This window comes from Babylonia areolata, chromosome 29, assembly GCF_041734735.1.
Source record: "Babylonia areolata isolate BAREFJ2019XMU chromosome 29, ASM4173473v1, whole genome shotgun sequence".
Lineage (NCBI taxonomy): Eukaryota > Metazoa > Mollusca > Gastropoda > Neogastropoda > Buccinidae > Babylonia > Babylonia areolata.
The window spans coordinates 13693597-13708207 of NC_134904.1; the positions used below are offsets into that span (position 1 = coordinate 13693597).

The following is a 14611-nucleotide window of genomic DNA, read 5'->3' on the forward strand; positions in this document are numbered from 1 at the left end:
TTGGGTTATGCTGCTGGCCAGGCATCTGCTTGGCAGATGTGGTGTAGCGTATATGGATTTGTCCGAACGCAGTGACGCCTCCATGAGCTACTGAAACTGAAACTGAAAAACTGGTTTATCCTACCCGCCTGCGTTCGTGGTAATGAAACACATGTGTGTGGTTCGTCCGTCGGGATCGACGAGGACCATCTAGTCATCCTGGGGGTGGGTGGGTTGGGCTCTGTAGGTGCGCAGATGACTGGTCAGGCCAATCCGCGCCCGGAAGGTTCTGACGCAGTGTGGACAGGGGGTGGTGGCGGCTGTCGGGGACTTGCTGGCACTGCTTTTCCTGGCCTGTCTGCGTTGCTCTGCTGCAGCGATTCTGTTGGCCTCACAGGATTTGGCGCCTTTGTGGACAGCTGAACGCCACTTTGGTCTGTCCATTGCATTCAGCTCCCATGTGTCGTGGCTGATGTTGAAGGCCTTCAGAGAAACACATGTTCGTGCATAGCAAGGACATCATCCCCATCTCCACTCCACCACCAAAAATTGGACCCAGTTGCTTCTGTCTCTCAGAGCTCTTCCTTCACTTGTCCGAAACTCATTCGTGCAACAGCCGAGTGGTTAAAGCGTTGGGCTATAAATCTGACTGAGGGTTCTGGGCTCGAATCTCGGTAACGGCGCCTGGTGGTTTGTAAAGGGTGGAGATTTTTCCGATCTTCCAGGTCAACATATGTGCAGACCTGCTTGTCCCCAGTGCCTGAATTCCCCCTTCGTGTATATGTACGGAAGCAGAAGATCAGATACGTACGTTAAATATCCTGTAATCCATGTCAGCGTTCGGTGGGTTATGGAAACAAGAATACACCCACCTTGGAGACCCGCGAAAACGGAGTATGGCCGCCTACATGGCGGGGGTAAAAACGGTCATGCACGTAGAAGCCCACTCGTGTACATACGAATGAACGTGGGAGTTGCAGCCCTCGAACGAAGAAGAAGAAGAAGAAGATGATGATGATGATGATGATGAAGTCCAGAACGTTCCGGATTTGGGAAGGGGGTTGGGGGAGCGGTCTCCAAGTGGAAGGTATGTGTGTGTCCCAGGCGAATCTACAGACAGCACGCCTGGCACCTCTTTTTAGTGCTTCCCCTCTCCTCTCCCTGTTGGGGGCAGAGGGGTACCACTGGTCTTGCTGTGTGGGAGAGGAGGGACGTCTTCCGAGAGGTTGCAGACGCACGCATGCACGTACACACGCACGCACGTAGGCAAGCACTTACGCGCGCACTCATATAAGCGCATTCACACACATAATGCAATGTAGAAAAGACATACACTCACACACACAGACACATATAGGCACACTGCCCCCCCCCCCCCATTCTCTCCCCCCCCACACACACACAAGCACACCCTTACACACGCACTTCGGTATGTTCACACATCAATGAATAAAGGAACCAAAAAAACACGCACACACCCGAATGTATGAACAACACACACACACACACCCTTACACACGCATTTCGGTATGTGCACACATCAATGAATGAAGGAACCAAAAAAAACACGCACACGCACGCATGTATGAACAACACACACACACACACACACACACACACACACACACACACCGATGCACACGAAATCAAACACCCACACACAGCCTCACTTCAAATTGTCCCCCCCACTCCCCCACACACACACGAATGCACACACACACACACGCACGCACGCACGCACGCACACACACACACACGCACGCACACACACACACACACACACACACACACACACACATACCGATGCACACGAAAACAAACACCCACACGCAGCCTCACTTCAAATTGCCCCCCCACCCCCACCCCCACACACACACACACACAGATCGTTGAGAACCCAGAAATCAGGCACGAAGAACCTCAACAAGAACAGCAACACCACATGAACCCAACAACAATAACAACAAGAACTGTAACAACATCAGCAGCAGCAGCAGCAAAGACAACAACAACAACAACAACAACAACACCCCCTACGCTCCTCACGCCTCCCCCACCCCTCTCCTCCACCACCACCCTCCTCCTCCTCCTCCTCCTCCTCACCCCCGTCACGTTTGAAGAGGAGCTGGAGTGTGTGAAAAAAACAGAGAGCAACCCCAATCAATATCTGGCAACCCCCCCCCCCCCCCCCACCCCCCTCGAGCCACACACACACACACACACACACCCCTACCGCCCCCCTCCCCGCCCCCCCGGCCCCCCACCACCCCTCCCCCAATCCCCATCCTAACGCTTCCTCTCCAATCCAGAGGAAGCAGTGATCTCATTAGTGAGCAGAAAACCACTGGCTGCATAACACGCAGGGATTCGGATGATCAGATTACCAATCAACACAAAGGGGTCCTGAAAAGCCCAGGCTGAAAAAAACAACAACAACAAAAAACAACAACAACAACAAAAATCAGCCTTTCCTTTCCAAACTCATCCAAACGATGCGTCTGCTTACACTGTGACGGTTTCAGCAACTCGATTCCCGTTTCGTTTTCTGCTTGCAGACTTGTATAATGTGCAGTTAACTTTTGGACCACAGATCATCATCCCTTCGTCGGCTGAAAGAAACATTCGAGCCAAACTGTCATGAACAGACAGTGTCCTAGTTTCGCTTACAGGTTGCTTATATCTCCTCTGTCTCTGTCCTGCTGTACCAGAGAAGATAGACAGAGAGAGAGAGAGAGAGACGCAGACAGACAGACAGAGAGAGGCGGGTATGAGAGAGAGAGAGAGAGAGAGAGAGAGAGAGAGGAGAGAGAGGGGAAAGAGAGAACGAGAGATGGAGAGGGAAAGTGTATTGACATATTCTTTCTTTAGCACCTTCAGATATTATCTTCGTATTTACACCTTTCATTAAGATAAAAAAAAAAAAATAAAAAAAATCCTTTGACTAGGACGAAACGTATGGACTGTATTTGATTAGGAACCTGTCAGTATATTAAAGAGAATTGTCCATGTGCGAAATTTGGCAATACATATTCGAGCATTTCTCAGGAAATCTTCTTGTCTGCGTTTCGATATTGGGTCCTTATATTAGGCCGGCTGGTGACTCCAGGAAATGGTCCAATTTTCCCTTCCTCCGAGTCATTTGATTTGAAGAAAAAGAAACATCTCTTCTGTATTTTGCAGAAGTTTGAAAGTGAAGTTCGTGTGTTGACAGTATCAGTATCAGTATCAGTAGCTCGAGGAGGCGTCACTGCGTTCGGTCAAATCCATATACGCTACACCACATCTGCCAAGCAGATGCCTGACCAGCGGCGTAACCCAACGCGCTTCGTTAGGCCTTGAGAAAAAAGAAAGAAAAAAAGAACAGAATAAAACAAAACAAAATAAAATAAAATAAAAATTAACCAAAAAGAAAAATTATATATATAATGACAAATAAATAAAAAGAATTATAATAACAACAGTAAATGAAAATAAAATAAAAAGACAATAATGATGACAGATAAGCAAATAAGCAAATAAATGTAGAACATGCAGACACACACACAGACACACACAGACACACAGACACACACACACACACACACACACACACACACACACACACACACACAAACACAAACACAAACACACATGCATAACAGATATGCAACAAACATGCAGTTTCACTGATATGAAAGCACAAACAAATTTCTTTCCCTTCAAGAAAAGAAAAAAAATATGAGGAGGTGGGGGAGGGGCCCTATCTTTAATTAACCACGCAGTGTGCGGATTATAGTCGATTGACATATTTGTATTTGTATTTCTTTTTATCACAACAGATTTCTCTGTGTGAAATTCGGGCTGCTCTCCCCAGGAAGAGCGCGTCGCTATACTACAGCGCCACCATTTTTTTTTTTTTTTTCCTGCGTGCAGGAAGTGGATTTTTCTACAGAATTTTGCCAGGAACAACCCTTTTGTTGCCGTGGGTTCTTTTACGTGCGCTAAGTGCATGCTGCACACGGGACCTCGGTTTATCGTCTCATCCGAATGACTAGCGTCCAGACCACCACTCAAGGTCTAGTGGAGGGGGAGAAAATATCGGCGGCTGAGCCGTGATTCGAACCAGCGCGCTCAGATTCTCTCGCTTCCTAGGCGGACGCGTTACCTCTAGGCCATCACTCAACTCTAATTATTATACGCTTACAAGCTAGGGCCAAGAGCAAACTGAGAAGTGTATAATAACTGGTTTCTCTGCTGCAATGATAATTCGTTTACAGCTTAGTCTGACTGTTACTTTTTGAAACTTCCTCGTGTCAATACAAGAACCTATGGTGAACGTTCTTTCTTCTTTGCTGTTTCCTCACATCTGCAACAACCTTCCTCATCATATCCGTGCATCTGATTCTGTTTCTGCTTTTCGCTCATCACTAAAGACTCATCTTTTAAAAAAAAAAACTATCTATAAGTACTCTCAGCTTCCTTGTTCTCCAACACCACCCATGTCAGCTCACTTTGGATGTATGTAGAGTGGGAAAGGGAGAGTGTGAGTGGAGGGAAGAGTTTTTTTAGAAAGAGAGGTCATGAATGTTTTATGTTACTTGTAATATTTTTTGTCATGAGCTCTTAGTGAGAAAGGGCGCTATATAAATGTACATTATTATTATTATTATTATTATTATTATTATTATTATTAGTCTTTTGTGACGAGGAATACGACGAGGAGGCTAAAAAATGCTGGTGTATATGTCCGTATACGTCTGTGTCCTGTGCGTTCCTGTATGTAGGTGCGTATATGTTTGTTGTTGTTGTTATTGTTTTTTGTTGTTGTTGCTTTTATCATGTGTGTATGTGTGTGTGTGTGTGTGTGTGTGTGTGTGTGTGTGTGTGTGTGTGTGTGTGTGTGTGTGTGTGTGTGTGTGTGTGTGTGTGTGTGTGTGTGTGTGAATGTGTGTGTGTGTGTGTGTGGCTGTGTGTCTGTAGCTGTTTGAGTATGTGTGTGTACTCTGCTCTGTGCAGCGTATGACTGTATGTAGTTGTGAGTGTCTATGTCTGTATGTATGTTAGTGTGTTAACCCTCTCCATACGAACGGCGAAAGAGACGACGTTAACAGCGTTTCACCCCAATTACCATCATCGAAATATTACAAGCGGAAGGCTCTTATACTGAAGAGGTGAGTGTTGACAAAGAATACCACAATTCTGACGACGGAAGCTAAAGGTTGGGTCATTCAGACACCCACTGGACATCCGAGGGGTCTGTGTGGAGGAGAACAGAGGACTGGCCGTACTGAGTGAGTTAATCTGTGTGTGTGTGTGTGTGTGTGTGTGTGTGTGTGTGTGTGTGTGTGTGTGAGAGAGAGAGAGAGAGAAACAGAGGCAGACAGACAGACAGTCAGTCAGAGACAGACAGACAGACAGACAGTCAAAGAAACAAATGCAGACGGACGGACGGACATACGGAGAGAGAAAGATACAAACAGGAAACACAGGCCCACTGACCTCAATGATACGGAACACCACGGCACAGATTTTACCGCTGACACAGCTGATACAGTGTGGGAGAGAGAGATAGAAGTGTGTTCTACACCTCCCCTGCAATGACCTGAGAAGCGCGCGCGCGCGCGCGCGTGTGTGTGTGTGTGTGTGTGTGTGTGTGTGTGTGTGTGTGTGTGTGTATGTGTGTGTGTGCGTGTGTGATTGTATCTCTGTGTGTCTGTGTGTCTCCGTCTATCTGTGCAGCGTGTGTCTTAATGTGTATGTGTGCCTGTGTATGTGTGTGTGTGTGTTTGTACATGTAAGCTTGTGTGTGTGTTTGTGTGTGTGTGTGTGTGTGTGTGTGTGTGTGTGTGTGTGTGTGTGTGTGTGTGTGTGTGTGTGTGAGTGTGTGTGTCTGTGTGTCTGTGATTGTGTCTGTGTGCCTATGTGTCTATATCTATCTGTGCAGCGTGTGTCTTAATGTGTATGTTGTCTGTGTGCATGAGGCTGTGTGTTTGTGAGTATGAATGTGAATATGTGAATCTGTGTATGTGCATGTGTGTGTGTGTGTGTGTGTGTGTGTGTGTGTGTGTGTGTGTATCTGCGCGCGCGCGCGCGCGTGTGTGGATGCGTACACGTGTCTATGCGTGTGTACGCGTGAGCGCAGGTGCCTATTATGCGCGTCTGGTTTTTCTCTATGTTCACCGCTTTATTGAAGTATAGTTCTCCAACTAACGCACTGATTAACCCTTGCTTATCAAAGCTGCAGATTTCGTAATACAAGATAATACTAGAAGAAGAAGAAGACGAAGAAGAAGAAATAGAGAAATTCCCCTAATACTAGAAGAAGAAGAAGAAGAAGAAGAAGAAGAAGAAATCCCCCCTCCCACCCCCCACCCCCACCCCCGATATATACAACTGAAAGTGAGTGGTGCGGCAGTGTTCTGAGTGAACGTTAACCTCCACTGGGCGTGCTGGTATCGTACAGTACACCACAGTACAGTACAGTACAGTACAGTAAGCATAGTATATCATCGTACAGTATAATATAGCATAGTATAGTGTAGCATAGCATATCATAATATAGCATAGTACAGTATAGTACAGTATAGCATAGTATAGCATGGTATAGTACAGTATAGCATAGTACAGTACAGTATAGTATAGCATAGTATAGTATATCATAGTACAGTTCAGCATATCGTAGTATAGCATAGAACAGTATAGCATATTATAGTACAGTATAATATCGCATAGTATAGTTTCAGATTCAGTTTCAGTAGCTCAAGGAGGCGTCACTGCGCTCGGGCAAAAATCCATATACGCTACACCACATCTGCTAAGCAGATGCCTGACCAGCAGCGTACCTCAACGCGCATAGTATAGCCTAGTACAGTATAGCATAGCATAGCATAGTACAATATAGCATAGCATAGCATAGCATAGCATAGCATAGTATAGTATAGTATAGTATAGTATGTGCGCCATGGGACACAATCCGGTTCACACAGTGTTTCAAGAACAGCGCAGAGGAAGAAAAACAGGAAGTCATCAGTAGACATTGAACCAGGACGGACATTCGCGCGTCGCACTGAGGAAATGTTTGTGTCCTTTCGTTCTATAGTTCTCTCTTTCTTTCTTTCTTTCTTGATCTCTTCGTTTGTTTGCTTTAGTTAACTGGTTGTTTAAGATGTATGTATTTCTCTATTTATCTATCTTATCTATTTATTTTTATTTTATTTTTTTTTCTATTTGTTTATTGATTGATTGATTGATTTATCTATTCATTTATCTGTTCGTTTATTTATTTGTTTGTTTGTTTGTTTGTTCAATCATTTGTGTTCTTTCTTTCTTTCTTTCTTTCTTTGTTCTTTTCAAACAACGAAATAATCAATTCATTGCTTTCGTGTTGTAAAAGCGCACACATATGTATGCGACTGCGCGCGCGCACTCACACAAATACACACACACACACACACACGCACGCGCACGCACACACACACACACACACACACACACACACACACACACAATTTACGGGTGAAAATATTTCCCTTTCTCTTTCGAAAATAGTCTTTTTTCGGGGTATGAGCCTTTGTTTTGTTCGTGGGCTGCAACTCCCACGTTCACTCGTATATACACAGAGTGGGTTTTTATGTGTATGACACAAGTATATTTGTCCATCTACATGCACGTGGGGTGTGTTATGTTTTTCCTCGTGTGTGTCAAGTCAAGTCAAGTCAAAATGATCTTTATTGAGGGTAAAAGAATACAGCTTTTTTACATCCTGCCCTCATAAAAAAGAGAAGATTTTTTTTTTTAATTTAAAAAGGAAGAAATGGGGGAAGTGGGGGTCTGGAAAAGATATATGGAAATAAACAATTACAAGAAATACACAAAAATTCTACCGAGAACAACAACAACAACAACAGAAATAATACAAGCGTAAATAGCAATAAATTTACATATGATACTGACACGATTACAACATGCAATGCGACACTCTTACATCATTAACTTAATTCAGGAAGAAAAGAGAGAGAGGAAAAACGAGAGAGAAAGCTACATATATATATATACATGCACACACACACACACACACACACACACACACACACACACACACACACACACACACACACACACACACACATATATATATATATATATATATATAGAGAGAGAGAGAGAGAGAGAGAGAGAGAGAGAGAGAGAGAACAGACAGACGGGTAAAGGTAACAGTCGAGAGATGGAAAGGAGACAGAAAGTCAGATGGACAGAGAAAGTTTAAAGTTAGAAAAATAGACAGACAAGTATATATATATATATATATATATATATATATAGTGTGTGTGTGTGTGTGTGTGTGTGTGTGTGTGTGTGTGTGAGTTTGTGTGCGTGCGTGCGTGCGTGCGTGCGTGCGTGTGTGTGTGTATGTGTGGGCGTGTGTGTGTGGGGGGGGGGGGCGTGTGTGTTTTGTTGTTGTTGTTTTTCCATTTCATCTTGTAGTGAAAAGGAAGGAACGAACACACGCACACATTCGTTCACACAGGCTCGTAGGCAAACACTCATTTTCTATCCAATGTTCATCCACTCAACTGTTGTTTTTTTTTTTCCTTATCCCTTTCATCGCCAAGCTCGCATTTATGCACATTCGTGGTAGATAGAGGACCCATGTCACTGAAAGGTGACCATTCATTTGTCTTTTATCCATGAACCTACTGCTCTTAATGTTCGGTGGTAGGATAGGCCATATTTTCAATACATTGCAAGGGGGAATCCGCAGCCACTGTCTTTTTCTGTGTTTATACCACGAGTGGAATTTGGTACTCTAAATTGACTGGCAGTGAAAGGGTTAATACCACCCATGTTTCCCAGCGTTTAATCTCTCATCCATTTTTCACTCCCATTGATAGTTTATGTGTGCATGCTGAAAAGAATTATCATTGTTGTCTTATTTAGTTAGTTAGTTAGTTAGTTAGTTATTATTATTATTATTATTATTATTATTATTATTACTACTACCTTTTTATATTATAATTATTATCTATTTATTTATGTAAGCTCATCTATTATTTATTCACCTTTTTTTCTTTTTTTGTTCTCAAGGCCTGACTAAGCGCGTTGGGTTACGCTGCTGGTCAGGCATCTGCTTGGCAGATGTGGTGTAGCGTGTATGGATTTGTCCGAACGCAGTGACGCCTCCTTGAGCTACTGAAACTGAAACTGAAACTGAAAAGAATTAAAGCGAAGGTGTCCGAATCACCATGCCAGTGAATATGCAATAGTTTCAGTTTCAGTTTCAATTTCACAAGGAGGCATCACTGCGTTCGGACCCCCCCCCCCCTCCTCCTCCTTTGTTCGTGGGCTTCAGCTCCCACGTTCACTCGTATATACACGAGTGGGCTTTTACGTGTATGACCGTTTTGACCCCCGCCATGTAGGCAGCCATACTCCGCTTTCGGGGGTGTGCATGCTGGGTATGTACTTGTTTCCATAACCCACCGAACGCTGACATGGATTACAGGATCTTTAACGTGCGTATTTGATCTTCTGCTTGCTGTATACACACGAAGGGGGTTCAGGCACTAGCAGGTCTGCACATATGTTAACCTGGGAGATCGCTTTAACCATTCGGCTATTGCGCCCGTCACTGCGTTCGGACAAATCCATATACGCTACACCACATCTGCTGAGCAGACGCGCTTCATCAGGCCTGGTGTATGCATGCATATATCTTTGTGTATCTGTCAGAGTGGATTTTTTTTTTTTTTCAACAATGGACAGCACTGTCGTTGCCTTGGGTTCTTTTTCAGTGCGCCAAGTGCGTGCTGCAAGCGGTACCTCGGTTTATTTGTATTTTTTGTATTTGTATTTCTTTTTATCACATCAGATTTCTCTGAGTGAAATTCGGCCTGCTCTCCCCAGGGAGAGTGCGTCACTACACTACAGCGCCACCCTTTTTTTTTTTGTATTTTTTCCTGCGTGTAGTTTGATTTGTTTTTCCTATCGAAGTGGATTTTTCTACAGAATTTTGCCAGGAACAACCCTTTTGTTGCCGTGGGTTCTTTTACGTGCGCTAAATGCATGCTGCACACGGGACTTCGGTTTATCGTCTCATCCGAATGACTAGCATCCAGACCACCACTCAAGGTCTAGTGGAGGGGGAGGAGAAAATATCGGCGGCTGAACCGTGATTCGAACCAGCGCACTTTAATTTTCTCGCTTCCAAGGCGGACGCGTTACCTCTAGGCCATCACTCCACTCATCCGAATGACTAGACTCTCAGTTCCATTTGCCCAGTCATACTTGGAAGAAAGGAGGAGAGCGGGAATCGACCCCAGACCCTCTCGGATTCTCTGTATTGGCGGATGAGCGTCTTAACCATTTTGCCACTTTCCTAAATAAACCTAAGAAAAAGTAGAATAAGACTCATCTGCCCCCTCCCCCCCTATCTCGCTCTCTCGCTTCTCTCTGTGTGTGTGTGTGTGTGTGTGTGTGTGTGTGTGTGTGTGTGTGTGTGTGTGTTTGGGGATGAGTGTGTGCATATGTGTGTGTGTGTGGGTGGGTGGTGGTGAGTGTGTGACAGTGTTCCCTTCATTATATTTTTTATGATGATGATGGTCTGTTGATTAGTATTATAATTATCAGTAGTAGTAGTAGTAGTAGTAGTACTAGTAGTAGTGGTAGTGGTAGTGGTAGTATTTACTATTGTTATTATCGTTGTGTCTTATCGTTACTGTTTTTGTTGTCACAAGGACAAATTGGAAGACTAGGCAATGCCTAAAATCTTTATCCTTGAGTAATAAAGTTTTTGAATCTTGAATATCTGTGTGTGTGTGTGTGTGTGTGCGTGTATGTGTGTGTGTGTGTGTGTGTGTGTGTGTGTGTGTGTGTGCGTGCATGTATGTGTCTGTCTGTCTGTCTGCCCGCGGTAAATATTCAACATTAATTCGCACGCGCATTCAGTGCCCACAAGCGCATGAGTCATACCCACGTCACAGGGTTGTCATCACGGTTTTTACAGAGTTGCTTAACCTGTTCCAAGTCCGGAATTAGTGGTCACTTCACGTGAGACACTGACTTACATTCATACCATAGCCTCTACGGCTTGTCGGGATCCTATTTTGATACAGTTGTAGCCTGTAAGTTTTAATTTGCTGTGCAGCCTACGCTGGGAGACATATGTTCTATTGAGTGGAGCCGTGAAATAGTGTTCATCAACATTCTGAAAAAAAAAAAAGAGAAAGAAACGAAATTGGGCTTTTTAGACGGCTAAGGCACAAACACCGGATGTTATCTGAGGGCGCAAGAAGTTGTCTGTCACGTTCACAAACTCAGTTGTTTGGGTTTTTTTTTTGTTGTTTTTTTTTTTATTATGCGCATACATTCTGCCCGGACTAGCTTGACATTCATTTAAATGTCTGAGCCAAACAGTCTGAATAACGACTGGAATTCTGACCAAATGACGAACATTAATTTTGAAAACAATTGTGACCGAACTGCTGTATTGGCTTTTCGGGACTATATTTTTGTGCAGTTGTGGGTCATTTTTACATCGTTCAGCAGCCTATATTAGGAGACAGTTCTCCTGTTGAGTGCAGCAGTGAAGTAGTGACCATCAACATTCAGCTATGGCCCAAATACATGTCTGTCACGATGGTCGGGTTTTCCTTTTTGCCGCATTCCTTGTACATGCTCTTGCCACCTTCGGTGTTCTGGGTTCTGGAGTGTCAACAGCCACGGAAACAGACCCCCCTCCAGGGGTACCATGTGGAGAGGGCTTGTGTCTGTGTACAAGACTCTCTGCGAACTGTTCTGGTCGTCTGGCACAAGTGATGCACATTCCTAGCCTGCCTGATAACATTGTTTATCTGGACCTGTCTCACAACAACTTCTCCTCGAATATTCTCACCAGAAACATTTTCGAAAACTTGACCAACATTTATACTTTACACTTGTCATCCAACAAGTTTACATGGCTACCAAGGTATATTTTTGAGAAGATGAAGAATTTGAATTTTTTAAACTTGAATAACAACAAGGAATTGCAGATTGAATCTCTGCGAGAAGTACTGTCCATACAGAGCTTAAGAAAGGTGGAGGCAAAGAACTGCAACCTCTCTCCCCCTCCAGTGGGCCTTTTCCAAAACATGACAACACTTGTGTCTCATCTCGATCTTAGCTCTAACCCATATGGTGGTTCCTATCACCTGGACGGCTTCTGTAACTTTAACTATCTGGAACATGTCAAGCTTTCTGACTGTGACTTCCAGGATATTACATCATCGTGTCCGATTTTATTTACGGACCTAGACCTGACGGGTAACACACTGCGAGCATTCCCGAAAACCTGTGTTGGAGGGGAATCCATGTTCCCTCTGTTAACCTTCCTCCGACTGTCGCACAATCGCATTCACACTCTCTCCAGCTCTGATATTTGTCTTCCGTGGTTGACGGATCTGTATCTGTCTTATAATCACATCAAAGTGTTCCCCACAGGGGCGTTTAGCTACAAAAACTTCCCAGCCCTGCAAACACTTTATCTACAACACCAGTACAGTTTCTCGGGCACTGCTTCAGGAAGGACAAGGATAGAGGATAATGCTTTTCAAAATCCTCATCTCCAATACCTCGACCTCAGTTATAACCAGCTAGATTTCAATGATCTTAACAACGTTGGAGAACATCCGTTTGCTGACTGCTATGGAATGACAGATCTGATTCTGATATCAAACAATTTCATGAACGTTGACGATCAAAGGTTTAATGGATTATTTCGACATTTGCAATCATTGGTTTATTTGTCTCTTCAGTACACTGGATTGGGTTCATTTTCCAATGAAACCTTTTCAAGATTACGTCGTTTACGGGGACTGTATATTCAAGACAACATCATTTCAAACATTCCTGATGGAGCTTTTGATTCTTTACAAAGCCTCACACTGTTGTATCTGCACAATAACAGGATAAAATCAATCACCCAAAACACATTTGGAGAAGGACTGCGTGGAAGGCTAAAAACTTTGACTTTAGGTTTGAATCCATTGGAATGTTCTTGCGAGCTGCTGTGGTTTCAAGACTGGTTTAAATCTGATCTTGAACTCTTTACAGGATTGGAGGAAAAGATCACTGATTACAAATGCTCTAATGTCCCGGAAATGACACTGGCTGACTTCTCCATGGCTGAACAGGCGTGTGTGCTGAGCAGGGAAACCAGCCTTCTCCTCATTCAGATCAACGTCCTTGTTGTCGTCTCTCTGACGATGGTGTCGCTCATTTTCCGCTACCGTTGGCACTTCCGCCTGTTGCTCTACGAGCTGTTCCGTGGCCGGGACAATCTCCGAAGACAGCGTCTCCAGGCCGACAACTTTCACTTCGATGTCTTCGTGTCGTACGCCTCTGAGGACCTTCCCTGGGTCAGGCAGCAGCTGATGGGCAGACTGGAGGCGGAGCTTGGCCTGAGGCTGTGTGTGCACGAGAGAGACTTCCTCCCGGGCAGACACATCGTGGACAACATCGCGCACAGCGTGGACAGCAGCAGGAAAGTTCTGATGGTCTTCTCTGCAAACTTCCTGCGCAGCCAGTGGTGTCAGTTCGAACTGTCTGTGTGTTTGACTCACGTCATGGATGTCGATGACTCCCTGATCGTCGTGTGTGTGGATGACGTCATGTCACGTGATATGACGTCAGCCATGAAGGCAGTGTTGAAAACGACGACGTATATTCAGTGGAGTGAGGACGAGGGTGAGGAGGCTGTAGCCTCGTTCTGGAGACGTCTGCATCTCGCTCTGCGTGAAATCTTGCCTCGTGGACAGAACCACGTGTAGGCTGTGAGCGTGTTTGTGGTGTGCGTGACTGTGAAACGCGATGGAGTCTATGTGCCCAGCACTCACATACACTTGTATGTGACAGCAGGTTCCCCTACATATCACATCTGAGTGCCGTCATGTGTTGAATGCATGCAATGAAAATATCTTATGGTACCACGAAATACATGTAGCTGTGGCATTCAAATGTAAAATGACACTATTGACATTGACATTCTTAGCTGTCATGTCTTGGACTGCGACATTTGATGTTATTTCAAGGGAAATGAATGAACATTCTAAAAACTTTGTGAAAGAAGTATTGCACTTAACTGTTTTACTGGGTTATGGCTTTGCCCGTAAATGTTCATCTCACTAAAAAAAATAAAATAAAATAATGCCTGATGTCCGCAATGGAGCAAGAAGATAGCTTCAAAACGCAAAAAAAAAAGTATATAGTATATGTGTAATCGACGTTTTGTGTCAAATTAGTACGACTGACTTCCACGATACCATGATACCCGCATGCTCTAATTTTGATTCTAACCATTCGTTAGAAATGCTTTTTTTTTTTTAAAGGAGTCGTAGAGCATTGTTTCTATAAACATGATTGAAATGTAATTCTTTGTTGTATTGCCATTCTCGTATCTGACTTGATTCCAAATGTACGTTTTATTTTTTTTTTTTTTGTGAAACATTGTTGCTTGGTGACAGAATGCTATGCAGATATGGTGTGCCCCCGTTTCGGTATGGTGTCATGTCCTTGGGAAGGGCGCTGCACTCCGAGTTTTCCTCACTCCACTCCACCCAGGTTTGAGTGGGTATCATCTGACGGGCGCAATAGCCGAGTGGTTAAAGCGTTGGACTGT

The 14611-nt window shown here is 44.2% G+C and overlaps 1 protein-coding gene across 1 annotated transcript; it reads left to right on the forward strand.

Annotated features, from left to right (window-relative positions):
* Window positions 1–10956: 10956 nt before the first annotated feature.
* On the forward strand, window positions 10957–14596 carry LOC143302364 (toll-like receptor 2). The gene has a single exon (XM_076617010.1). It carries the CDS (start codon window positions 11568–11570, stop codon window positions 13761–13763), a length of 2196 nt encoding a protein of 731 aa, XP_076473125.1. The 5' UTR covers window positions 10957–11567; the 3' UTR covers window positions 13764–14596.
* Window positions 14597–14611: the final 15 nt, after the last annotated feature.